Source organism: Aristolochia californica, unplaced genomic scaffold (genome assembly GCF_029961685.1).
Source record: "Aristolochia californica isolate CCGP_79_NKW_82.1479 unplaced genomic scaffold, dmAriCali1.0.hap1 SCAF_9, whole genome shotgun sequence".
Lineage (NCBI taxonomy): Eukaryota > Viridiplantae > Streptophyta > Magnoliopsida > Piperales > Aristolochiaceae > Aristolochia > Aristolochia californica.
The window spans coordinates 26,513,620-26,540,387 of record NW_027182290.1 but is presented as its reverse complement, the minus strand read 5'-3'; the positions used below and the strand labels follow the sequence as shown (position 1 = coordinate 26,540,387).

The 26,768-nt window shown below is 37.0% G+C and overlaps 1 protein-coding gene across 1 annotated transcript; it reads right to left on the bottom strand.

Moving 5' to 3' along the window:
* Positions 1-908: 908 nt before the first annotated feature.
* Positions 909-3,062, bottom strand: LOC137941406 (hypothetical protein At1g04090). Its single transcript, XM_068786797.1, has 2 exons — positions 2,871-3,062; positions 909-2,752 (listed from the first exon to the last, which is right to left on the bottom strand). Exons 1-2 carry the CDS (start codon positions 3,055-3,057, stop codon positions 1,200-1,202), a joined length of 1,740 nt encoding a protein of 579 aa, XP_068642898.1. The 5' UTR covers positions 3,058-3,062; the 3' UTR covers positions 909-1,199.
* Between the last annotated feature and the right edge of the window lie 23,706 nt (positions 3,063-26,768).

Genomic DNA, 26,768 nt, shown 5'->3' with positions numbered 1-26,768 from the left:
GAAGCATTGCTCCATTGAGCTTATCAAATCATGCTTTCGGTGATTGTTTCAGCTGATATAAAGATTTTTTATTTTGTATATCGACTCCTTGTATGGTTCTAGGCATCAAGCTGGATAAAAAGTTCCCCTCTTGCATATAGGAGCTTTCTACCTGATATCAAGAGTGTTTGAAGCCCCTAATGCAACTTTGAGCCTACAATATCCCTATTTAACAAGGACTTAAAACCTAGATTATGGGACTAAACCAAGAGGTCGTTTTGACACTGAACACTAGAGGCAATAGCAATTTCAACTCAACAAGGGCTCAATCGTTTTTGTTTCTCAGGTCTCAGTTCACCGACACCTTGCAAAGGAATTTTAGAAAACTCCTTGTGATGATCCCTTCGAATTCTGAATAACAACTATGAAGATTTCAAGCAAAAACCTGCCAATGTAAACTTCGTTGTTGCTGCACCCATATACAAGTTTATGGGTAAGATTTTAACCAACAACATTAGATCACGATTAGTTTTGGTTAGTGAAGAAGAAAGCTGAAAACAAGCACTTTGCATGACTGCTATATGCATGCATGGACATGTAGTAGAGCTTTGAATTTTTTCATGAATTCTCATGAGAAGCATTAATGATTGAAGCATACATAAGCCTGTCGAGTATTCAAGACTTCAATTGTGAAATACAACCAAAAAAACAAGATTAAGACTTATCTAATACGAGTCATTGCAACCACCAATCAATATCCTATTCCATGTGGCCTTTACGTAAATCGAGCAAAAAATAACTTCGTCATCCTAAGGAAAAAGAGAGAGTGACATGGAAGGTTAAGGAAAGTTGGGAAGAGAAGATAAGAGAGGTGGAAGGTGAGAGAAGGTGAGAGAAATTAGGGTAGAAATAAAGACTGAATTAAAGAATAAATTACAAATATGCCACCTTCCTCTTCTAACATTTATTGAAAGAGAACCCATTGAACTGACAGTAAGAAGAAGACAAAAACAAAAGCATCCAATAAAGCAAGTACGGAGACAACGAAGCTTCGTATAGCCGAAGTTACAATACGGAATCAATTCTCTGACTCTTTCACATACTAATGAAACAATTTAGTCCATTTATCATGTAACTGCACTTACCCAAGAGTCAAGGGATTGGAGTCTCCAGCAAAGAGGTTCTTTTAGGAGGAAATGGATAGCAGCTTCTGATAGTAGTTAAGCCTCATCACCATTCCAGTTGTTCTTCATTTTGGGGCCCGTAGGTCCTTCTTCCCCGAGGAGCTCTGTGGGAAGACTCTTCACCAAATTCTCCACAGAAGTCTTGAGCTTCCCAGGAAGCAATTTCTCGACTTTGCGGATCTCTGCAGCGGTGTCATAGGTAATCTTGGGTCCCCACACTCTAGCATAGTTCAACCACGGAGGTCCCACGATGGCATCCAAATACTCTGCTGCAACCACTGAAAATCTCGCTCCACACTCCATTCTTTCCTTCCCCTTGGCAGCATCGTTCCTTATACCTATGCCCGCTTTCTCACTGCCTTGTAGAACAAGTCCTGGTTTGGGGTAGAAAGCGTGGCCATGAAGGGAAGAGTAGGCCACGACCTTGTTTCCTCCTTCGAATTCTAGACCTGATGCATCAACCCAAGCTCCACGACTGTGCTCCGACAAGTAAACTTTCCACAGCTCCCCTGTAAAATTGCTTACCCTTAATGTGACATGCTCCCAGTCTCCAACGTGCTCTCCTATCTTCCCCAGGGATATATTTAAAACCCCCACCTTCGCCCTCACAGGCCCGTTGAAAGGATAGAAAACCCATGTGGCTAAATCACTGTAAGTCCCACCAAGGATGGGTTTTACATGTAGATAACACTCGGAGGTCTGTAATTCACCTTTCTTGACCTTGTCTTTGGCTGATTTATCCACAGGAAGGTCCAGCCAATAAGCTCCATCGTTTGATCCACCTTGGGGGAGGTTAGATCCGGTGGCATCGATAGGCTGAGGAGTGGGATCCCCTTGTTTATACAGTTGAGCTCCATTGTTGAAGAACCAGCTCACAGATGAGGGGAAGTAATCTTCATCAGGATGGAAGTAGATCCAAGGGGAGTAAGCTTGCATGATTGTCCGAATTTGGTCAAGATTCGGCATAGCAGATAAGTTTAGATCTTTGTTCTTCAAACATGCCAAAGGTGGCTTAGTTTCTCCGATTTGAGCAGTAAAAGTTCCCACAGAAAGACCCTGTGCTTGGGTTCCCCGGCTTTTGGGTCTTAAAATGTAGACATTGAGGTCACTTCCATTCCTACTGCTTGCTCCCCATATCCGATTGTCGTTCTCGCAGGGCTCAGTGAGGTCAGATCGAACACACCTCATTTCATCCAAGGATGGCTTTTCCGGTGAATTTGTGACAAAATGGCCAACAGCAGCATAACCTTCCGGCGCTGTTGGTAACCATATGTACCCATTACCATCTTGTTTAATTTTCTGGGACTCGCTGCTCCACACAAGGGTGTAATCCAATGGCTTTTTTAGCACCTCGACGCCGTCATCCACTCGAGATCTCGCAGCCAGAACCCATCCAAATTGAGGTTTGTTGTTAGCTTGGCAATAGCAACCAAGCATGAAGTATCCAGCAGGAATTTGGGAAGGTCTGAAGAATGTGGCACCGAGGTTATCGTCTCCGCCTTCATGGGTTGCCCACACTTTCGTGAAGGTAGAGATCTGACAAACTTCTAGCTCTCCCAGATTAATGCTTCCTTTGGCAAATCCGCCACCTGTAATTCAAAACCCAAATCTTATATCTATGTAATACTCGCAACCCCAATGATCATGAGAAAGAAACAACTTAAGAAAAATAACATGGTTTATTATAATTTACAGATAAACGATTACCTGATGGCCAGGCGGGTAATGGAGAAGGAAATTTGAAAACAGTATCAATAGGCACATTCCTTGCTTTCTCAGCAATAGAGTTTCCCATTGTTGAAGAGCAGGTGATGACTTCTGCTACGGATAAACAGGATATTATATAGGGAAGAGGTAGTTCGAGCGCTGAACCAACAAGACAATAATTGAGCATATTCCTCGGTGGACGGAGAATCGTGTTTCACAACCGGGTCCTGACGGCATTGGTCGAATTGAAATTTTAAAGAGTCGGTTCTGAATAAAAAAAGAAAGACAACGGCTAGACGTTTCGTACAAGGTTTTCTTTGCTTTTGAGCTTTACAATTTCTTAGTTTCAGACCTCTTGTAACTTTAACTTCCCTCGTTCATTGGAATCCGTCAAACTTTCTTCTGCTCAAGACGGACACCGGCCGAAACTGGTAAAATTTCTCACCAGTCGTGCATCAAGTCCCCGACTCCCACTAGCTCCGTCATTAAAGAATGCGTGTTTTCCTTGAAAATATTCGGCTTTAGCCCAGTGAAAACGAGGATCAGCTGAAATGAAAAAAACTCGTGCTTCTGAAATAGATTAATCGGGGATTCCGACCCATGTGAACAGCTGGGACTGAATAATCTTTTATTTTCCTAGTTTTTCAACAAACCGCGTGAGAATCCTAATTTATTACAGCAGCCAGTACAGGAAGTAAAGAACTACGCTGTCCTCTCGTTGGGTCTCTCACCCAGAAAGGATAGAACTGAAGAAAGGACGTCCACAAGCTGAAGACTAAGAAACTGTTGCCAAGGATAAGAACGATGCTTAAAGACGATACTACCATGGATATATGGATGCTTACAACTTACAAGATGGCGTAAAGCTAACACAAGAGAAGCTTTATCTCCTGCTTGAGGCATGATTTTCCATTTCCGTGTTCATGTCTTGTAGTAGGGATAACGCAAAAAACGATAAGGGGGCTGGGCACGCATCGTCTTCTGGCTGCATTATCTGACAGTTTGCTTTGAACAAAAACTAGGAAATAAGTAACAGCAAACAACCTCCAGTGAACGAAAACCTCCCAATATTGATAATTTATAGCAACAGCAAACAACCTCCATAAAACGGATAACAATGGAATATAGAGGGCGAATAACAATGTTTTTTAAAATATCGCAAATAAGTAAACGCGTTGGATCCCATTTAGATGCTTTAGACATGGAGTCTTGACCTAACCATAGTGAATATTAAAAAGGTGAACTTAGAGATAATGTAAGCAATAACATCGGGCATCAATCCTTAATGTATTAGCTACCAATTAATAGATATTAATGTAATCTTATGTTGTTTGTCTCTGACATATGAATAATAAAGTGGAATTAATAAAGATCTACTAAATTAGCAGTTGATTTGTTCCCATGGACTTGGGTTATAATACCCAAACTACATAATTCGTTTGTCTATAATTTCCTATTTATTTTTCTTCCTTCTTTGAATCGTAACATGGTATTAGAGCAAGAGCTTTAGATGACTTTGATCCTTCCATCTAATTGATTTAACACAGAAAGAATGGTAAATTTGATTTTTTTTTCAAAGAACAAACCAAAAATTGTAGGTGCAGCCTTTGTTCTTTTATTTCTTTGAATCCTGTTAATTTGTGGATAAGTTTATGAATAAGATGGATTACAATTTGAGTATTTTAAATAATTTGTGTAGAGATCCATTAGAAAACTCCTTCAATTTGTTGAAGAAGAGGAATGATTGTAGGTTTTTGTGAACAATTATACACCAATAAAAGAGTATTGATGTAATTTGGCTATAAATGGGGCAAGAAGTAATCCTTTAGTTTTCTAGGGTAGAGTAGTAGTGAGTTACTGTTGGGTATACGACCAAAGTCCCACATTAGCTAGAAGTGGGGAGGATCATGGATATATAAGTGTGGACACTATCTCCATTAGTATGAGGCCTCTTGGGGGTAAAACTCAAGAGCAAATCCATGAGGGTTTAGGCCCAAAATGGACTATCATACCAATGTGGAGATAGGTGGTGTCCATAGTCCTTTCAAATGGTATCAGAGTTATGCCCCAGAGTTAGCCATGGTGGATGAATCCTTTGAATGCCGAATGAAGGTGGTGGGCCTAAGCCCTCATGGATTTGCTCTATTGGGTAGGTGGTGTGCTCCAGATTCTTCATGGACGTGTCCTAGTCCCAACATGGTGAAGAGGAGTTGATTTGGATAGAGCAAGTTGACGAGATAGATGGTACTCCATGTAAGGCATGTGCTTCCAACGCATTGGAGTGGAGAATCCGAGTTGGTAGAGAGTGGGCGGATAGATTATTATTTGAGGGGAGGCTCGGTGGTCCTTTGTTCGAGGGGAGGATTGTTGGGTATACGACCAAAGTCCCACATTGGCTAGAAATGGGGAGGATCATGGGTCTAATTGAGGCCCACCACCCTTGTTCAGCATTTAGAGGATTCATCCACCATGGCTAACTTCGGGGCATAGCTTTGATACCATTTGAAAGGACTATGGACACCACCTATCTCCACATTGGTATGACATGATTAAAGAAGAGTTAGAAATTGAGTTAAAGTAGTCTCTTAAATAGATGATGTAATCTTATCATGATAGGCTTATCTTAGAGAGTTCTAGTTGGAATGTAATTAGGAGTCCTAAGATTACTTGTACATGGACTCTATCACCTCCTCAACTATAAATAGAGGTGATCGTAACTTGGAATTAATCAAGCAAGTTACTTCTTTTTTCTCCTCTCTCGTGTGAAGTTCTCTCTCTCTAATCTCCCTTATTTTCCTTCTCTTCTCTCTCTACCCGAGAGCTTTTCTCTTTTTCTCTTTTTCTCTTTTTTCTTTCTCTCCCTTTTCTCGAGGTATTATTCATGGGGTCCTAAATTCAACATGGTATCAGAGCTACCAATTTAGGATCCCCATTATGCTCTATGAAGAAATAAATAAAAGTTGCTCATAGAAGGCTCCTAATGAAGCAAGAGTGAAGCTCATGAGATAAGTATTTATTTCTGATATTATTAGTTTTATGCTACTAGTTTTTGGTATTAAGAGGTGGTTTAGAGATGTTCTTATGCATGTTTTCATCTTATGAAATTATGAGAATATATTCATCTTGGATTATCTTTGATTAGAAGAGATTATCAAGGCAGTTTTTGTAGGTTTTCACAATACTATGACCGAGACCAGTGCATATTGGATTTTTCTATAAATCTGTGGGAACAAGATTCCTGGATAAAGAAGGATGATGTTGAGCCTTTTATGAGTCATTATCCATTAAAATTATTTACTTAGATTTTATGCTAAGCATCTCCATTAACCGAGTTGGTTAAAGCCTTCCACTTGGTCATATTTTGATTACTTGATTGGAGAACTATTTTACTTGATTTGCTTACTATGGCTGAAGATAATATGAGTCACAAGAGTGACATACTCAGAATCACCATTGTACCCTTATGGGGGGTATCAAATTTTATGAACTGGTCCACAGTGATTCGTCTGTTTCTTTTCACAAAGGACCTTGTTGGTAATCTCACCAACCGTGGACCCCATATTGATGAAGATGATACATTCTATACCAAATGGTTAAAGGAGGATACATTGGTTATTAGTTGGCTTATCAATAGTATGGAAAAACATATTTCCAATAATGTCATTCATCTAGAGACGGCTAAACAAATTTGGGAGATATGTGCCAAGTTGTATTCAAGCTCTGACAACTTACAAATGCCATATGACATTTTACAACGGATGCTTAACACCAAACAAGGAGACAATATACAATGATATTTGGCCCGTTTTGAGGCTTTCTTCAAGAATGGAAACTTGCTCAACCAACCTCTACAGATATCTCTATCCAAGATAAATAGAAAGAGGCCTTGATAACTGCCATATGCCTTGCTAACATTAAACTGCATCTTGAAGTTGCTAAGACTCACCTTCTTAGCTCTTCCGCGGTTCCCACTTTTGATGATGTATGTGTTACACTTCTCCGTATTCCAAACGTTTCTCCCTCTACTCCTGAAATACCATTCGCTATGTACTCTGGACATAGGGGAACACCATTTGACCAAGACTGAGGCCGAGGCAGATTTTATAGAGGAGAAAGAGGAAGAGGTGGAAGGACTGGTTTTGACCGAATAGAAGGGAAGGAATTCAGCCTTCGTGAGTGATACAAAAGTAGAGCAGTCTACCACAACAGCTGCAAAGCATACTTTTACTAATGAAGACTATGAACTATTCCTAAAAATGAAGACCATGATAGGGTCCTCCCAAGTACTTCTTCACCAACCATTGCCACCACCGCTTCAGGTATGTTTTCTGCCTCCTCTTCATCCTGGGTAATTGACTCAGGAGCCTCCGAACATCTTACAGGTAACAGACATCTACTATACTCAGTTTCTCCATGTCATTCACATAAATTGTTACCATTGTTGATGGTTCACAAACTAAAGTTCAAGGGAAAGGATCCACTTATGTTACACTGTCGCTTCCGCTCACTGATACCCTTTTCATTCATACTTTCCCTTTGAATCTTTTATCGGTTAGTCAGCTCACTAAACATTTTAATTGCTCTATCACTTTCTCACCCACTTCATGTGTGTTTCAGGATCTTACAATGAAGCGGGTGATTGGTGGAGGCCGTGAACAAGGGGGCTCTACTACCTGGATGTGCCACAAATAAATATTGCATCCACCTGTGACACTGAAACCAGGTTATGGCACAACCGGTTGGGACATCTGTCTGCCCAACCTCTTCATCATATATTTCCTAAAGCATGGTCGGACCTTCAGTGTGAAACATATCAAATGAGTAAAGATCAGAGGTCAACATACTCACCTCGTCCAGAAATTAAAAGTGTCTCTCCTTTTGTTTTAATTCATATTGATGTATGGGGACCCATGAGTGACTCCAAAATTTCTCAAGTGAAATATTTTAATACATTCATTGATGACTTCACTCGTACCTTTCGTTATTTTTTTTAAAGAGCGTTATGAAATACCATTGCTATTTAAATCTTGTCATGCAATGGTACTCACTCAATTTGGGAAAAAAATTAAAGTCCTTAGGTCGGATAATACCAAAGAATACACATCTAAAGATCCTGATTCATTTTGTCAAGAAAATGGCATTATTCATCCGACATCATGTGCCTACACCCCTCAACAAAATGGTGTAGTCAAACGGAAGAACCGTCATATTCTTGAGGTAGCTCGCGGTTTACTATATGTCATGCAAGTTCCATACTTTTATTGGCCGCATGCAGTTCTTACCGCATGTTTTCTTATAAAGTGGTTAACCTCTTCCATTGTTGGCAAAAAATCCCCCTACGCTCTATTATTACTTGATGATGATCCTTTTTCACTACCCTTGATAGTCTTTAGTTGTCAATATTTTGTCAATATTTCCTCCCCAAAACACAGTAAACTTGATCCCAAATCTATGAAGTGTATCTTCTTAGGATACTCTCGCACACAAAAGAGTTATATTTGCTATAATCCCTCTCTTCAGCGTTTACTTATGTCTAGGGATGTCATTTTTTTTAAGACTCTTCATATTATTCTGATAATGTTCCTCCAGGTTTATCTTCAATACCAAGTTCTCCTCGACCGATTGTGCTCCGTGCTACAAAAACTACTCAGCCCCCAGAAACATTGGCTGACATCACACCTGCTGAGTTGTTGGATCCTACCGAGGTAAGTCCATCTTCTCTGATTATTTTTTTCCCAGAATATAATACTCGTCCTATTGCAGTTAGGAAGGAGCCCAAATCATGCACCATGCCTTCTACTTCTCATCCCATAACAAACTTTGTGTCTCATCATCGTCTATCCCCTGTTTGTTGTCAATTTCTATCGGCTATTTCCTCTGTACCTGTACCACAGTCCTATCAGGTGGCTTTCAAACATCCAGGGTGGAAGGCGGCTATGGATGAAGAAATGCAAGCCCTTTTATGAAAATTAGACGTGGGCTCTAATCCCCCTTCCTTCAGATAAGAAACCCATCAGTTGCAAATGGGTATTTATGGTGAAACAAAATCTGGATGGGTCCATGGCTCGATTGAAAGCTTGCCTTATTGCTAAAGGTTATACACAATGTTATGGCAATGATTATGAAAAAACCTCCTCTCCAGTGGCTAAATTAAACTTGGTACGGTTGTTATTATCTCTGACAGCTAACTCTTCCTGGAAGGTCTATCAACTTGATGTCAAATATACTTTTTTGATTAGGAATATAAATGAGGATATTTATATATAGCAACCACCTGGGTATATGGTTGAGGGGGAGTCCATATGTCAACTACAAAAATCTATTTATGGTCTCAAACAGTCACCTCGTGCATGGTTTAAAAATTTTAGCCAAGTACTCATAAAAACCAGATTTCACAGAAGCTCTGGAGATCACTCTGTCTTTATTAAAGACACACTGAAGGGCAAGGTAATTCTAGTTGTATATGTTGATGACATTATTATAACTGGCAGTGATCCCGAGGGCATCCAAAAGACAAAAGAAAGGATATGTGTTGAATTCAAGACAAAGGATCTCGGACAACTCAAATATTTTTTGGGTATTGAAGTACTACAACCCAGACATGGAATTATATTATCTCAAAGGAAGTATGTCCTTGACCTACTGGAGGAGACCGGAATGTTGGGATGTAGACCAGCAGAAACTCCTATGGACTCGAATACAAAATTATGTGCAGGTACTGGAGAAGAAGTAGATGTTGGGAAATATCAAAAATTGGTGGGAAGACTCATTTATTGCGTAACGAGGCAAGATATTTCAGATACAGTTAGTGTGGTAAGTCAATATATGCAAAAACCACAACTCAGTCATTGGCAAGCACTAGAATGGATATTACGATATCTAAAAGGAGCACCAGGAAGAGGGATCTTCTACAAAAATCATGGACACTTCAACATTGAAGGATTCTCAAATGCAGACTAGGCCAGATCCCCAGATGACAAAAAATCTACTTCGAGATATTGTACGATGGTTGGAGGAAACTTGGTTACATGGAGGAGCAAGAAACAGAATGTAGTTGCACGGTCTGGTGCAGAAGTAGAGTACAGAGCCATGGCACACACATTTAGTGAACTCCTATGGAACAGATATCTCCTAACCTAACTGAAATTTTAAAAAGAAGCTCCTATGAATCTATATTACGATAATCAGGCTGCAATTCACATCACATCAAATCTAGTCTTCCATGAGAAAACAAAGCATATAGAAATAGACTGTAGGCATCTTATCTCTCGACCATGTATCTTCACAGAACCAGGTTGCAAACATTCTCACCTAACCAGTCACTCACAAAATTTTGTCCAACATCTGCAGCAAGCTAGGCATCTACGATGTTTTCACACCCAGCTTGAGGGGGAGTGTTACAATGTGGGACCCACCATAGCGACACAAGCTGGTGGGACCCACCATGAGTTCGAGAGGTGTCAACAAGAGTCCTCATACAAAAAGGCTCGAGCTAAAAGATAAGGAATATGTGCATGAATTAAATAGAAAATTTGAAGATCAAGTGGGACCCACAAGCTGATATCTCTATCAACATGAGCTGGAAGATCATGCGGGACCCACAAAGATAAGATCACAAGCTGCATTTCTATCTTGGTTCACGTGATTAAAGAAGATTTAGAAGTTGAGTTCAAGTAGTCTCTTAAATAGATAATGTAATCTTATCATAATCGGCTTATCTTAGAAAGTTATAGTTGGAATATAATTAGGAGTCCTAAGATTACTTGTACATGGACTCTATCACCTCCTCAACTCTAAATAGAGGTGATTGTAACTCGAAACTAATCAAACAAGTTACTTCTTTTTTTCTCCTCTCTCGTGTGAAGTTCTCTCTATCTAATCTCCCTTATTTTTCTTCTCTTCTCTCTCTACCCGAGAGCTTTTCTCTTTTTCTCTTTCTTTCTCTCTCCCCTTGCTCGAGGTATTATTCAAGGGGTCCTAAATTCAACATGTTGAATTTAGGATCCTTTTTCCAATATTCTGACCAAGAGAAGAGAGAAAGAAGAAGAAGAAAAAGGGAAGAAAGCTCTTGGGTAGAGAGAAGAGAAGAAGAGAAGAAAGGTGTGCGCCAAACAAAGAGAGAGAAATTTACTAGAGAAAGAATTGTAGAACTTCATTAATTCTGAATTACAACACCTCTATTTATAGTAGAGGAAGTGATAGAGTCCTTATACAATTAGCCTTTAACTCTCTTAAGTACATTCCAACTCTAACTCTCTAAGATAAGTCTATCATGAAAAGATAACACAATCTGCTAGAGGTCTAATATAACTTGAACCCTAATTCTTCTTCAATCACGTGAACATAAGAGAAGAGGCTAGCTCGTGGTCTTATCTTTGTGGGTCTCACATGATCTTCCAGCTCATATTGATAAGATTACCAGCTCGTGGTATCTTTGTGGGTCCCACTTGATCTTCATGTCTACTAACTTATTCCAACTTGTGCCTCTTATCTCTTAACTCATGCTAGCTTGGGTGAAGACTCTTCTTGGCATCCCACATCCTCATGATGGGTCCCACCAGCTCGTGAAGCATGGTGGGTCCCACATTGTAACACTCCCCCTCAAGTTGGGGGTGAGAAAACATCGTAGATTCCCAGCTTGTTGTAGATGGTAGACATAATCTTGTGAGTGACCGTCTTGGTGAGAATATCTACAACTTGACTTTGTGATGATGTATGCTTTAGAGATAAAAGACCTACTTGGGACTTTTCTCTTATAAAATGGCAGTCCACTTCAATATGCTTTGTTCTTTCATGGAAGACTGGATTCAATGTAATGTGTATTGCGGCTTGATTATCACAATATAGATCCATCAGAGCTTCTTTGTAGAATCCCAATTCAGTGAGAAGAGATCTTATCAATAGGAGTTCACTAACAGTGTGTGCCATGACTCTCTATTCTGCTTCTGCACTAGACTGTGCTACTACATTTTGCTTCATGTTTTTCCATGTAACCAAATTCCCTCCAACCATCGTACAAAATCCCAAAGTAGATTTCCTGTCATCTGGGAATCTTGCCCAGTCTGCATCTGGGAATCCTTTGATGTTGAAGTGACCATGATTTTTATAGAGAATCCCTCTTCCTGGAGCTTCTATCAGATATCGTAATATCCTTTCAAGTGCTTACCAATGACTAAGTTGTGGTTTTTGCATGTATTGACTCACCACACTTACTGCATATGATATATCCGGCCTTATTACACACAGGCAAATAAGTCTTCCTACTAGTCTCTGATATTTTCCGATATCTACATCTTCTCCAGTACCTGCACATAATTTTGTATTTGAGTCTATAGGAGTGTCTACTAGTTTGCATCCCGGCATTCTTGTCTCCTCTAGTAGATCAAGGGCATACTTCCTTTGGGATAGCACAATCCCATGTCTGGATTGTAATACTTCAATACCCAAAAAATATTTGAGTAATCCAAGATCCTTTGTCTTGAATTCAACACATATTTTTTCTTTTGTTTCCTAGATGCCCTCAGAATCACTACCAATTAAAATAATATCCTCAACATATACTGCTAGAATTACCTTGCCTCTAGGTGTGTTTTTAATAAAAATTGAGTGATCTCCAGAGCATTTGTAAAATCCTGCCCGTATGAGGGCTTGACTAAATTTCTCAAACCATGCACGAGGGGACTGTTTTAAACCATACATAGCTTTTTTTTAGTCGACATACTAACCCCCCCCCCCCCCTCAACCACATACCCAGGTGGTTGTTTCATATAAATTTCTTCTTTGACGCCCCCATTCAGAAAGGCATTTTTCACATCAAGTTGATATACCTGCCAGGACAAGTTAGCTGCCAAAGATAATAACACACGTACTGAGTTCATTTTTGCCACTGGAGAGAAGGTTTCCTCATAATCAATTCCATAACATTGTGTATAGCCTTTAGCCAAGAGGTGAACCTTCAGTCGAGCCACAAACCCCTTCGGATTTTGTTTCACAGTAAACACCTAATTGCAACCGACGGGTTTCTTATCTAATGGAAGTGGAACTAGAGCGCATGTCTGATTTTCATAAAATGCCTACATTTCTTCATCCATTACTGCTTTCTACCTTGGATGTTTGAGAGCCTCCAGATAGGACTGTGGTACATATATGGAATAAATAGTAGAGAGAAACTTACAACATGCATGCGACAAACAATGATGAGACACAAAATTTTATATGGGATAAGACGTAGAGGGTATGGTGCATGATATGGGTTCTTTTCTTTGTGCAATAGGACGAGTATCATATTGTGGGCCAAAATCAAATCAAGAAGATGGACTTACCTTGGTGGGATCTGTAAACTCAACAGGTGTGGTGTCAGCCAGTGTTTTTGGGGGCTGAGAAGATTTTGTAGCACAAGGCACAATCAGTCGAGGAGAACCTGGTATTGAAGATAAAACTAGAGAAGCATTGTCAGAATAGTATGGAGAGTCTTCAAAAAAGGTGATATCCCTGGACACAAGTAAACGCTGAAGAGTGGGATTATAGCAAACATAACCCTTTTGTGTACGAGAGTATCCTAGAAAGAAACACTTGATAGATTTAGGATCAAGATTATTGTGTTTTGGGGAGGAAATATGGACAAAACATTGACACCCGAAGACTTTCAAGGGCAGTGAAAATGGATCATCATTTGGTAAGAATATAGAGTAAGGAGATTTATTACCAAGAATGAAAGATGGTAAATGATTTATAAGAAAGCATGCAGTAAGGACTGCATGAGGCCAATAAAAGTATGGAATTTTCATGGCATAAAGTAAACCTCGAGCTACCTCAAGAATATGACAATTTTTTCGTTCGGTTACACCATTTTGTTGAGGAGTGTATGCACATGATGTTTGATGGAAAATGTCATTTTCTTGACAAAAAGAGTCAAAGTCTTTGGAAATATATTCTTTGGCATTAATCATACCAAAGTATTTTTATTTTCTGATCCAAACTGAGTGAGTACCATAGCAAGAAAATACTTAAAAATCAATGGTATGTCATAACGCTCCTTAAATAGAAACAACCAAGTGGTACAAGTGAAGTCATCAATAAATGTAATAAAATACCTGACTTGGGAAATATTTGAGACGCTCCGGTATGAATTAATGAAAATGGAGTAATACTTTGATGTTTACTCAGTTGATAAACTTCACAATTAAACTCTGACCTGACTTGAAGAGTAGGAAACATATAATGAAGAGAATGTGCATATGGATGTCCAAAACGGTTGTGCCATAGCCTTGTCTCATTTTAACTGGTGGAAACGGTATTTATTTTTCGCACATCCAGGTAGTATAGCCCCCCTTGTTCACAGCCTCCACCAATCACTTGCTTCGTTATAAGATCCTGAAAGACACGCGAAGTGGGTGAGAAGGTGATAGAGCAATTAAAATACTTTGTCAACTGACTAACAGATAACAAATTCAAATAGAAGGTAGGAACAAATAGAATATCAGTGAGCGGAAGTGATGGTGTAACGGAAGTGGATCCTTTCCCTTGAACCATGGTTTGAGAACCGTCAGCTATGGTAACAAACTTATGTGAAAGACACGGAGATACAGAATGTAATAAATGTTTGTTACTTGTAAGATGCTCAGAGGCTCCTGAGTCAATTATCCAGGATGAAGATGAGGCAGATAACATACCTAAAGCAATGGTGGCAACGGTATTTTATGAGGAACTTGGAGAATAACCCATCATTTTCTGAAACAACTCATATTCTTCATCGGTAAAAATTTTCTTTTTAGTTGATTTTGTGGGCTGATCCTCCTTTGTATCAACTACTAAGGCTTCATTAGCCTTTGTCAAGTCTGAGTTGCCATTGGCATTATAACACATTTCCCCATAGTGACCATTTTTTCCACTGTAATTTCCTTCCTTGTAATATAGCATGTATTGATAGTGTGGCCATATCTCCCACAATGAGTGCATTCTTTCCATAATTTTTTCATGCTTTTGATTAGCCAACTAATCACAATGGTATCATTTTTTAACCATTTGTTATAAAAAAAATGTCTTCTTCATCAATAGGTGGTCCACGATTAGTGAGATGACCAAGTAGGTCCTTTGTTATAAGAAACCTCCAGACCAATGTGGACCAATTCATAAAATTCGATACCCTTCGTAAGGGTATTGTGTTAATTCTGAGTATACTGCCTTTTCTACTCATATTATCTTTAGCCATAATAGGCACTTCAACGAAATAATTCTCCAAAAAAAATTCTAATCAAAATATCCAAGTAGTATTCTTCAAACTAATTGGTGCATGGAGAACCTTAGCATTGATGCTAAATCATTATTCTGATTTTTTTCTTAATAAATATCACTCATAAGAGACTCAATATCGATCTTCTACATTAGGGGACTCTTGTTTCCACGAAGAAAAAAAATTCAATAATCTGATCATGGATTGGTTTCGGTTAACAGAAATTCCAAACTTACAAAACTATTTTGATAGCTTCTTCTAGATCGAGAGGCATTCATATCCAAAATCTCATAAGATGAAAAATATTCACATACTCATCATTAAATCATCTTCTAAATTCGGAAACCAGCAACATGAAGCAATAAATAAAATTAAGAACTTATCTCACAGTTCGTGATCTTTCTTCACAAAGAGCCTTCTATGAGTAGTGTTGATCATATCTTCTTAGAGCATTCCTTTTGACATGGGAATCCTAAATTTAATGCTCTGATACTATATATGAGGGGATTGTTTTAGACTATACCAAGATTTTTTTAGTCGACATACTGATGGTATCAGATATTTATTGATTGTTGGAAGATGGGCTCCTACCCACATGACCAAGGAAGGCCCACATATCTAAGAGTATTATAAGATAGGCCACACGACCAAGGAAGGCCCACAAGATGGGCCCAAACACATAAGAAGTAGGACCCACCATGATTACTAAGAGTTGGCATCCTTATCACATAAGTTTGAAGATCAAGAAGGACTCACAAAGATAACCATGAGCTAGCATCTTTATATTATGGTCAAGTCATTGAAGAGTTCTAGTTTGAGTTATGTTTCTCTTCTATTTATATTGAGTTATTTAATTATGCTAAGGCTAAGTGTTAGAGTTTGGGTGTAATTGGGACAAAGGTAGTTTTATTGTAATTGGACTCTACAACCTTCCTCTATTATAAATAGAGGTTCATGTACTCTAATTATGATAAGTTAATGAGTCCATGAAGTATTACTCTTTCTGATAAATTCAAGATGGTATCAAAACAGGTTCAGTGAGTTGACTTAGTTAACCCACAGAGATAATGAGATTCTTTTCTCTAAACCTTAAACCCTAAGTCTAGGTTCATAGTGTTTTTTTTCAGTCCCTAAAACCATAGTTTGATTTGCATTTTTCACCTCTATAATAAGATTTTCATATTTAAAATTATATATTGAAGAAATATATTTGAGTCTACTTTCCAAGGAAAAATAATTTTTTCCAATCGGAGTTATCTATGAAGAAAAATCAATATTTGAATGAGCGAAGGTCAGATTGCAAAAGAGGTTCGAGCAGCAGCAGAAAGCTTCAACTTCCGAGATATTTTATGCCATCAAGAACGAGACTTTATGTGGAGATATATATATATATATATATTCTTTTACATATTCAACCAATTTTTAATCGGATTTATCTACAAAGAGAAATCGATATTTGAAACAGCGAAGGTCAGATTAAAAAAAGGTTCTAGCAGCAGCAAAAAACTTCAACTTTCGAGGTATTTTATGCTATCAAGAATAAGACTTTATAAGGATAATTATATATCAAAATAAATATATGTAAGTCTTTTTTCTTATCTATCCAACAACTTCTCGATCTGAGTTTATTATAAGAAGATATTGATCATGGAAGAGTAAATGGTCATGCTGGAAAAAAAGGAGAAACAGTACCTAGTTCGGCTAGATGACAGACACCAAAATCTATCAGATTATTTATCTTTTTATAATTATATTTTATGAAGAGAAGTTATACTTGGATGAAAGGTATTTAAGTCTAGTTTTTTAAGGAAAATATTATATGTCAATCTGATCTATGTTTTAAGATATATTCGCATTGGAAGAATCAAAGGTCATGCTGGTATTCTTTTGCATTGAAAAATCCAAATTTAAGCTCATTGTTTTGCATCACTTTTTCAGTTGTTATATCAGGAAAATATCTCACTTCTCCCTGGTTTGAGGTCTTATTGCTACATCTATGATATTTGGTTCAAACTGGGATCACTGCCATTACCTCCCAGCTTGAGGGTGAGAAGTACAAGAAGTATAAGGAAGAGGTATTTTATTCCATATGTTGTGGATAAGTTTTATGTGACCAAAATATTCAAGAAAGGGAGAGCACAAATGAAGCTTGTGCATCTAAGAAGAAATTTTAATATCGCATTATTTCATGGGTTCTTTTAAAAAGTTTGTTATAAGTTGTGGAAAATGGTCGTGTTATATTCAACTACAACTATTATGTCTCTTTGGATGAGACATTATTATTGAAGAAGAGGTGGACTCAATATCCTTTCTCATACCATCATTTAATACCCCATAAAAATATAAAAAATATCAATGGTTGGTATTCCATGACGATGGAACATAATACCCTGTAAAAAATATCACGGTTGGGAAACCATGACGGGCCCTATAAAAAAATATCACGGTTGGGAAACCATGACGGAGGATACCCTATCAAAAAATATCACGGTTGGAATACCATGACAGAGGAACTTATTATTACATCTATGTTATACCCCCCTGAATTGGCCAGTTGGGCCTCATGGAAGAGAGCACCGGCGTGAGGGGGAGTGTTGGAAGATGGGAGAACTGCCATTTTATACAAAAAGATTTTACACATCATTTGTAGCAAGCTGGGAGTTCATGAAGTTCTCACTCCCCTAGCTTGAGAGGGAGTGTTGGAAGATGGGCTCCAGCCCACACGACCAAGGAAGACCCATATATCTAAGAGTATTATAAGATGGGTCACACGACCAAGAAAGGCCCACAAGATGGGCCCAAGCACATAAGAAGTAGGACCCACCATGATTACCACGAGCTGGCAATCTTCTCACATAAGTTGAAAGATCAAGGACTCACAAAGATAACCACAAGCTGGTTGGAAGATCAAGGACTCACAAAGATAACCATGAGTTGGCATCTTTATCTTTTGGTCACGTCATAGAAGAGTTCTAGTTTGAGCTATGTTTTTTTTCTATTTATATTGTGTTATTTAATTATGCTAAGGCTTATCCTTAAGTGTTAGAGTTTGGGTGTAATTGGGACAAATGTAGTTTTATTATAATTGGACTCTACTACCATCTTCTATTATAAATAGAGGTTCATGTACTCTAATTATGATAAGTTAATGAGGTCAATGAAGTATTACTCTTTTCCATAAATTCAACAGTGGTTATTTAAGAAATTAGGTTTTTCCAAAATTTAACGAGAGAAATTCACTATTTTCATCCATAATTTGACTACTGAGAACTCAATAAATGATCTCATAAGGGAAAAAATTAACAGACCAAATAAGAAAAGTTCTAAAATTTGAAGGTTTACTTGCTATATTGAGCAAAAGAAAACAAGAGAAATTGATTGATAGTAACTCAAACAATGATCTCTTAAAAAAATGAAAGAAATTTTTATAATAGGCCAAATATGGAAAGTTCTAAAATAGGAAGATTCGGTTGCTATTTTGAGTTTAGAAACTTAATTAAGGAAATTGAGTGAAGGGAAGTTTCATTTTTTAATTCCTTTTTTCCTCTTTTTTCATTTCCAAAAGTAAAAGGACTGAGCCTTATATTGTAGCCTACGAATTTGGGTTTTAGTTTAAAAAAATTCCTTAAGGAGTACAAGGAACTCAAATGGGAAACACCATAATTCAAGAAGGAATTCAACCTTAAAGAGAAGACAAGTTTCCAAAGAGAACAAAGAGGAAGTTGCCCAAAAGTTTGAAAGATATTTCAGGGCTGGAAAAAAGTTCTTACTTGAGAAGCGTGGCTAAGATAAAAGATGCAACAAAGGGGGAGCTTTCCATCAAGAAAAAATCATCCTCCTTGCATAGGATGGAGCAAACAAAAAAACAAGTTTTTAAGGATAGGAATAAATGTTTGAAATTTCTTGTAAAATGAGGTACTTAGAAAAAGAGAAATTGTTGATCATCCTAAATCAATAAACAACTCAACCAAATTAAATCTTAAAAATAAGAATAAACTTATCTTTAGGAGGAAGATACAATCTATATGGTTTCTCCTCTTCAACACTAGTAAGGGAAGAATTTTGAGCAGCCTTCAAATAAAGGCCCTAGATCATTTGCTTTGATACCAAGTGATTTCTAGGGCCTTCTGCACATAATAATAACAAGGGATTAAGAGAAGAGAGAAGAAAGAAGAAGAAGGGAAGGGAAGAGAAGATCTCTAGCTCGTGGAGAGGCTAGGTAAAAACCCAAGAGAGAGAAAGAAGAGGGAATTAGTGGGAGAGAGAGGGAGCACAAATTGTACTTAAAAGAGTTGAACTTAATGCTCTTCTCCATGTCTTGGGGCTCTATTTATAAATTTTAGAGGGTGTTTATAAAGACTACAATGTCCTTTAGGGCTTGTATTATTACAACTCTATGTCATCTTTATAGAAGTTCTCCTTATTTACTATTCATGCCACTTTGCGCTTTATTTACCATCCATTCCACTCTTACTCGTGGGTGGCTACTTTTAACACTATCGTTAAAATTATTTGGTTTTCAAAGAAGTAAAAACCTCCCTACTCATGGTTGCCACCAATCACTTGTTTGGTCTAAATGTCCTAAGACACACAATGAGTAGGAAAAATAGTTATATAACAGTAGTCTTTTTTTTAATTGAGTCATAGACATGAGACTAAGGGGAAATTAAGGAACAAGTAAAACATTTCATAAAGTGATGATGAAGCATTAGAAGAGTCTATGCCTTGAACTATGCCATCAAAAATAGAAATATACCAATTTGTACGGCATCCAAATAAGGAGGTCAAATTCTTAAAATTACCATTTAGATGTTTAAAAACTTCTAAGTCAATGATCCATGGTGAATAATTAGAACATGACAACAAAGCAATACATAACATTAGTAGCAATAGTAGCTATAGGTGTAGAGGTAGATGTTGACAACATACTTTTGAATTTTTGCAATGCTTCATAATCTTCACTTGTAAGAACAATCTTGTCATGGAAGGTGTCAAAGGATTCTTCTATCTTATACTTAATGCTGATATTGGCTTGATTGGCCTTGAAAAAAAACTAATCTAGTATGGAGTTTCCAATATCTTTCTTGGCTTGATTGGCCTTGAAAAAAACTAATCTAGTATGGAGTTTCCAATATCTTTCTACCACATGATTGTTCAAACATATTGAGTGCAATTTTATAATTTCTAAAACCACTAGTGTTGGTGTTGCCTCTGAAATTTGTTGAATCACTTGTGTTTTAGCCTCTTCCATAGTCTATTCAAGTGTTATTAACACCTCTCCCTTGTGATAACATGGTAGAAGTGTTTGTATTTACTTCTTGAAAATCAGTGCCTTGGCTGGGAATCATATCATTGAAGCACATAGGTCATCAAAGGATGAATTACCAGTAGAGCTAAAAATCTGAGATGCACATCAAGGAATGGGTTGAGATTTTCCAAGAAAAGTATAGATGACAAAGATGATAAATTGAAGACATATTAGAGAAAATAATGATAACAATAATCATAAGAAGGCAACTATATGACACTCATACTTCCAAAAGAATCTAGAAACTTTAGATAGAAGAAGGCAACTATGTCACAGTCTACTTCAAACTGAGTTTCTAAATAAAATAATAAGAACTTTTTTAATCAAATCAATAATGAGTGTGACCTTCTTTTTCTAAATAAAAAAGAGGGGAGGGGACTATAACAGTAGAACTATAATATAACAAACAAGTTGGACCAAGTATGACCTCAAAGATATTTCTGAGGGGTTGAGCATAATTTTTGGAGATGACAATGGAGATGATACACAATGGATGCAAATAAGTAAGCCAAAAATAGAGAAGAGACCCAAGACAAATTGCCTAGTGAGATCTTCCCTCCAAACCAAATTAATAGACACCAAAATAGAGTACTTAAGTCTAACCAAAACTCTTTGATTAAAAGAAAACTCAAATCATGTCATTGCATGGAGAAGTAACAAAGAGAAAAAACATAAAAAGGAGCAATTTTTGGTAGAATTGACATTTGCTACTTAAAATATAGATATCTCCCAAAATATAGCTCAAAATCATAAATGTCCTAGTAAAAAACTAGACTCAAACCCTAGACAAGTAGAATCAAACTACAATTAAATTACTCATACTAAGTTACACCTAAATTCAAACACTTAAATATAGATCTTAGAGCAATTAAACAATTGAACAAGAATTGGAGACTAACATAACTACAATACCTGTTAACTGAGACTTTTGTGAGAATTCTTTCCATGAGAATCTAGTATAATTCTACCATATGAATTGTTGCTCTGTGAGACTTCTTAATGTGAGAGTCATGTACCTCTCTTCCATACTTGTTCTCCAATAGTAAATATTACGGCTACCCTTTTTGTTGACCTAGGTTGACTTGGTCGTAGATTTTGATGATAAAAAAGTTCAAGCTAAGTAACTTGATAAAATTTGCAATTCATAAAATTTTAGATGTTTTACTTAAAGTAACTCAATTACAAGGTCTATGAGAAAGAACAAACAAATCCAACACAAGACCTTGAGTCAAAATGAAGACTCAAGAAACATTGAAGAAGCACCTTGGAGAAGAACAAAGAATAGAAAACCTAGATTTTAGGCAAATGAGAAAAATCTCAAAAACTCTCGCAAATTAAAAAGGACAGTCATCAAGAATCCAAACCTTAGGTATTAATATGTTTTGGAGTATATGACAAGCATACTCTTTCCAAAACCATATTTTCAAAGCTCATTTGAATGTTGTGGGCCTTTAATTCAATTAGTTTTGGCCTTAACCATGCTTGTTGCTTAAAAGTACACTTTGTAACAACATGATCGGTCGACCTCTATAAGGCATGATCGGGCATACATAGGCCAAAAACCTTTTGCATAAAGCATGATCAATCATACAGTATGCTGACAAGTAGATTTATAAAAACGTGATCAATCAACCTTTATAGGCATGATGGATCATATAGAATGTTATAGGTAGAAGTTATAAAGCATGATCAATCAACCTATGTAGGGAGAATTGATTAACCAAAATCCCCACCAGGCTAATGTATAATGCTTGATCAATCAACCCTAGCAACATGATAGATCAACCAACTACAAAGCAATAAAAAAACACTTTGTTAGCAGCAATGATTGATCATACGGCCATGAAAACTTCAAAATATAGTCGTTAGAAGTCGATTGATTGATCGGTGGAAAGGTTTGATCAATCAACTCTTCATAGTAAAAAATTTAAATAGGGACCCAAAATCGTCTCTTAGCCATTATTGAGCATTTATTGGCAAACCTAAGCATCCAAGAAAGATTTTGAAGTGAATACTTCCAAAATTACCCTTTTGCAAGAGAAAACTCAACTTTTCAGCAAAATCCTTCAATCCTTTTGCATTCTCTTAGAATTTTTAGTTCCTTTAAAGCTTCAAACACATTCTCAATAGTGCCTAAAGTATTGGAAGCTTGAAGACATTCCGGGAGTATCTATCAATCCAAAGGTGTAAGTATTCCATTTCATTTTTGTACTTTCATTTTCTTTAAGAGGTTTTCTATAATTGCATTCTCTTAGAATTTTGAGTTCCTTTAAAGGTCCAAACACATTCTCAATAGTGACTAAACTATTGGAAGTTTGAAGGCACTTCGGGAGTATCTATCTGTCCAAAGGTATAAGTATTCCATTTCATTTTTGTACTTTCATTTTCTTTAAGAGGTTTTCTATAACCTTTAAATCTAAAAGAGAATTGCCTACTAAAGCTAGAATCTAGTTATAATTAAATATCTTTGGAAGAGTTTTGGAAGTATAATTAGGTATTACTTTTGGCTTAAAGAAAGCCGAAATCTCTTTTATAATTTCAGCTAATACAGTATATTAGTGATATTTTTCCTGATCAAGGATCTTGAATTGTGATTACCACTGGGAAAATTTCAAAAATAAAAAAACTTGGCCTCTTTGTAGTGTGTACATTTTTGTGTAAGTTTATAAAATTTAGTTACACATTTAGTAATTTAAATTTAATTTTTATTCTCCATTCACCCCTATCTTGAAAAGCCACTTGGGCCAACATTTGCTTATCCTAAACAACAATATTTGTGGAGTTGGGTTGAGAAACTTTTCATCCTTAAAGTTGTCTAAATTGAGCAAAGTAATCATGTATATTATCCCCTTGCTTCGTATTAGAGCATTCTAAAACTAGTGGCAGGGGCAAAATATAATTTACAACAAGTGTACTAAATTACTTTCAATATATCTAAGTGAATCAAATTGTTTTTAACTAATTCTTCCATGTTGTTAATGAGCCAGTTAACAACTAGTGTATCTTCCTTCAAGAAGATTTTACAAAGTTCCTTTTTATAAAAAAAACAACTCATACAGGTTTTGGGTTTGAGGTCAATTCCATTCTAAAATGACTTGTTTTTGGCCCAGGTGGCTTCTCAAGAGGGGCGGGGGAATTGAGTTATTCAAATTAAAATCAATTTGTGTGTGTAATCAAAATATCAGGCATAAAAGTAATTCAATGAAAATAATAACATGCACACACCACAGAGACAAAAAGATATTTTGTTCTCGATGTTCTCCTAGTAGTACTCACCGCCCAAGAACCATTGTTGGGGAAAATTTTCACTCTTACGCTCTAATAGCTAGAAAATTACAAAGATGTGTTGGCTCTCTTTGGCTACTTATAGCTCAATATACAATTTTTACACAAGCCGATTTTCCCAAGAGATTGCTGCAAGATTCTAGCTCTAGTTAGATCTTTCTATCTGGATTAACAGGTTCTAGATGAACCTTTCACAAATTGATAAAAAGAAAGGGAAAAATTACACCCTTACTTGGAGAGATGCTTCTCCTTAAGAGATTCAAGGTGTCTCCTCTTTTGTAACACGTTGTGAATAAATCAAGGAATTTGTACTATGATACAAGCAAGGATGATTGAAAGAGATAGAAGATTTTTTAAGGTAAAGCTTTCTCTCTTTCTCTCTAAAGCACTTTTGGTAGAAATTTACAAGATAAAGATTTGTGGCTTGAACATACGCCAATAAATGCCCATTCACTTCTTATTCACGATTTGGTGGGGTATTTATAGCTTCCCCAACTCAAACTAGCCATTATTTGCGCGTTTTCAAAAATCAGACCGTTGATTGATCGATCACTGGTAAGTGACTGATTAATCAATCAATCATAACGGCTAATTTTTTGACAGACAGTGACTTATTGATCAATGGACTGATCAATCTATACGTTACCGTTGGTCCAAAAAAGTTTAAGTTGATCTATCATTACCAGTGGTTGGTCGATCAATCTAGATTCCCTTTGTCTATGCAATGCAAGTGTGATTGATTAGTGCATTTTCATTTGATCGATCATGATTGAAGTCCCTTACTGGCAAGGTTCTAACTGATAGATCAGTTTGGAAGGATGATAGATCATTCCATGTAAATTTTGCTTGCCTGGACATCTATGATCAATCAATCGATGAGTGGTGATCGATCATGTGTTATAGCATGAAATGATCATGTCCTAGATGATCGATCAATCGACTATGGTTGATCAATCGTGCATTATATTTCTGACATGGAAAGTTCTGAATGATCGATCACATTCAGTGATTGATCGATCATTCCAATGCCAAACTAAAATGTATATTTTATAAAGCATGGAAATTTCTCTCTAAGTGCTTTAACAAGTTTCTGAGTGATGTGTATAGTGATTCTAAACATGTCTATATACAATTTAAATCCTAAAGCTTCGATTTCACAAGTACTTAAGGATTAGGAGTGTAGAATACTCAGTTACAAAAATTGATTGAGTTTAAATATATGTCTATGATGCTTAAACTAGAGTCGTCTCATTGTCTTCTTCCTTGTGGGTGTTTCTTCAAGAGATGTTCTTCAATTGTGCTGGAGGTTTTCATTTGACTTTGATGTTTTAGACTTTAGATGCTCTTGAATGTGAAGTATCTAAAATACTTTAGATTTGAAAATTATTAGTTTAATTAAGTTTTTTTATAATAAAAAATGTGGGAGTCAACTTAGGAGACTTTTTCCTCAACCTTATAAACTATTAACTTTTCTTCTCATTTTGCAATGTGGGATTTTTTCACTCAATACTTCCTCTCACATCCTAGCTTACACATTATGGACCCGTGGCGGGGCTCAAACCCTCAATAGGGCATAGACTCCTACTTCATAAACCCCACAATACACAAAATCTTACCTATTTGAGCCTACGGCACAAAAATCATACGTCAAAGAGCCCACATTAATCAGACAACCAAGGGAGTATAAAGTGGTCCTTGGCCACAAACACAACCTGCTCTAATACCACTTTTGGGTTTTTGGGTTGAGCTCATTCCATCCTAAACAATAGCCACCTAGGAGGCCTATTGCTTAACCTTATAAGTCATTGATTATTCTTCCCATTTTTCAATGTAGGATTTTTTTCACTCAATAAGGATCATCATCATTTGTAAGGCAGGTGGCTAGCAAGATCTCAAGTGACAGAAAATCTCTAAACAGATTGTGCCCATGTACCATAATTGGAAATATTTTTGAAAAATTGTTGTAATCCTCAAAAACTCATGTTTCTTTGGTTTACTAAGGTAACTCTTGGACTTGTTCCCAGTTTTAGCCATATTTGAGCACGTGACTTGATAGTGATGGAGAAGGAACTTCAAGACCAGAAATTTGAAAAATATATCAAGCAGTAAGGAAATTGATACTTGTTGGACTATTTGTTTATATCGACCGGGCCAGTCTTTGTATAAGATCCATGGGGTTGCTTTCCTAAAAGGTTCGAGCCTTTTAGCCCACTGGTTTCAACATGGTATCAAAGCAGGTTGGTCCCGAATTTGAATCCCACTCCCACCGAATTTGTCCTGGGTTTTTTCGGTGAATTTGTCCACCAGTTTTCCCGTGCGGGGGAGTGTTGGAATATTTGTTTGTATCGATCGGGCCAGTCCTTGTATAAGATCTATGGGGTTGCTTTTTTAAAAGTTCGAGCCTTTTAGCCCACTGGTTTTAACAATACTTACTATGGGTGGAATAAAAAAAAAAAAAGCTAATCTTGCATGTAGAACGGAGGTTGGAGTTTCAAATGATATTATGGCTGAATTGGGAGAATTGCAAAACCACTCTTTGAAGATGCAGATTAGATGCCAAAATATCTTAGAGGTATTAATTTATGAAATAGGATTGAAAAAGACAAACTTTACATGCAAGAATAAGAAATTTTAATGGTTTTAGGTTTCAATCCACAAATAATAATGAAACTCTCAACAAACTAAGAGAAAAGATGTCATCAAAGATGTTAGAAGATGGGTTCAAGCCCACAAATCCAAGGCAAGGAAGCTCACACGTCTAAGTGATGGCATATGGGTAATATAGGATGTTTCTCATAAAGATGGCATGAAAGTCTAAATACTTGTCCTTTTTATATCTCTTCTTTTATAAAGTTGTAGCCTTAAGGGCATTGTAAAAGCTATAAATAAAGGCAATAGCTAAGAGGTAGAACATTGAAACTTTCTCCTCCTTTCTCTCAAATTCGTCCAACCTCCCTCTTTCCCTTGGTCGGCGCACCTCTCCTACCTCCTAGTCCAAGCTCTCTCCCTTTTGTAGTTGATCCCTTCTTCCTCTCTTCTCTTTCCTCTTCTTCTTCTTGGTTGATCTAAGTCC

What these genes read in the sequence shown, in the direction of transcription:
- LOC137941406 (XM_068786797.1), bottom strand. Translation starts at nt 3,057, where the DNA reads ATGCTCAATTATTGTCTTGTTGGTTCAGCGCTCGAACTACCTCTTCCC. An exon ending in ATTACCCGCCTGGCCATCAG is followed by an intron (nt 2,753 to 2,870) that starts GTAATCGTTTAT and finishes TTTGAATTACAG; the next exon opens with GTGGCGGATTTGCCAAAGGA.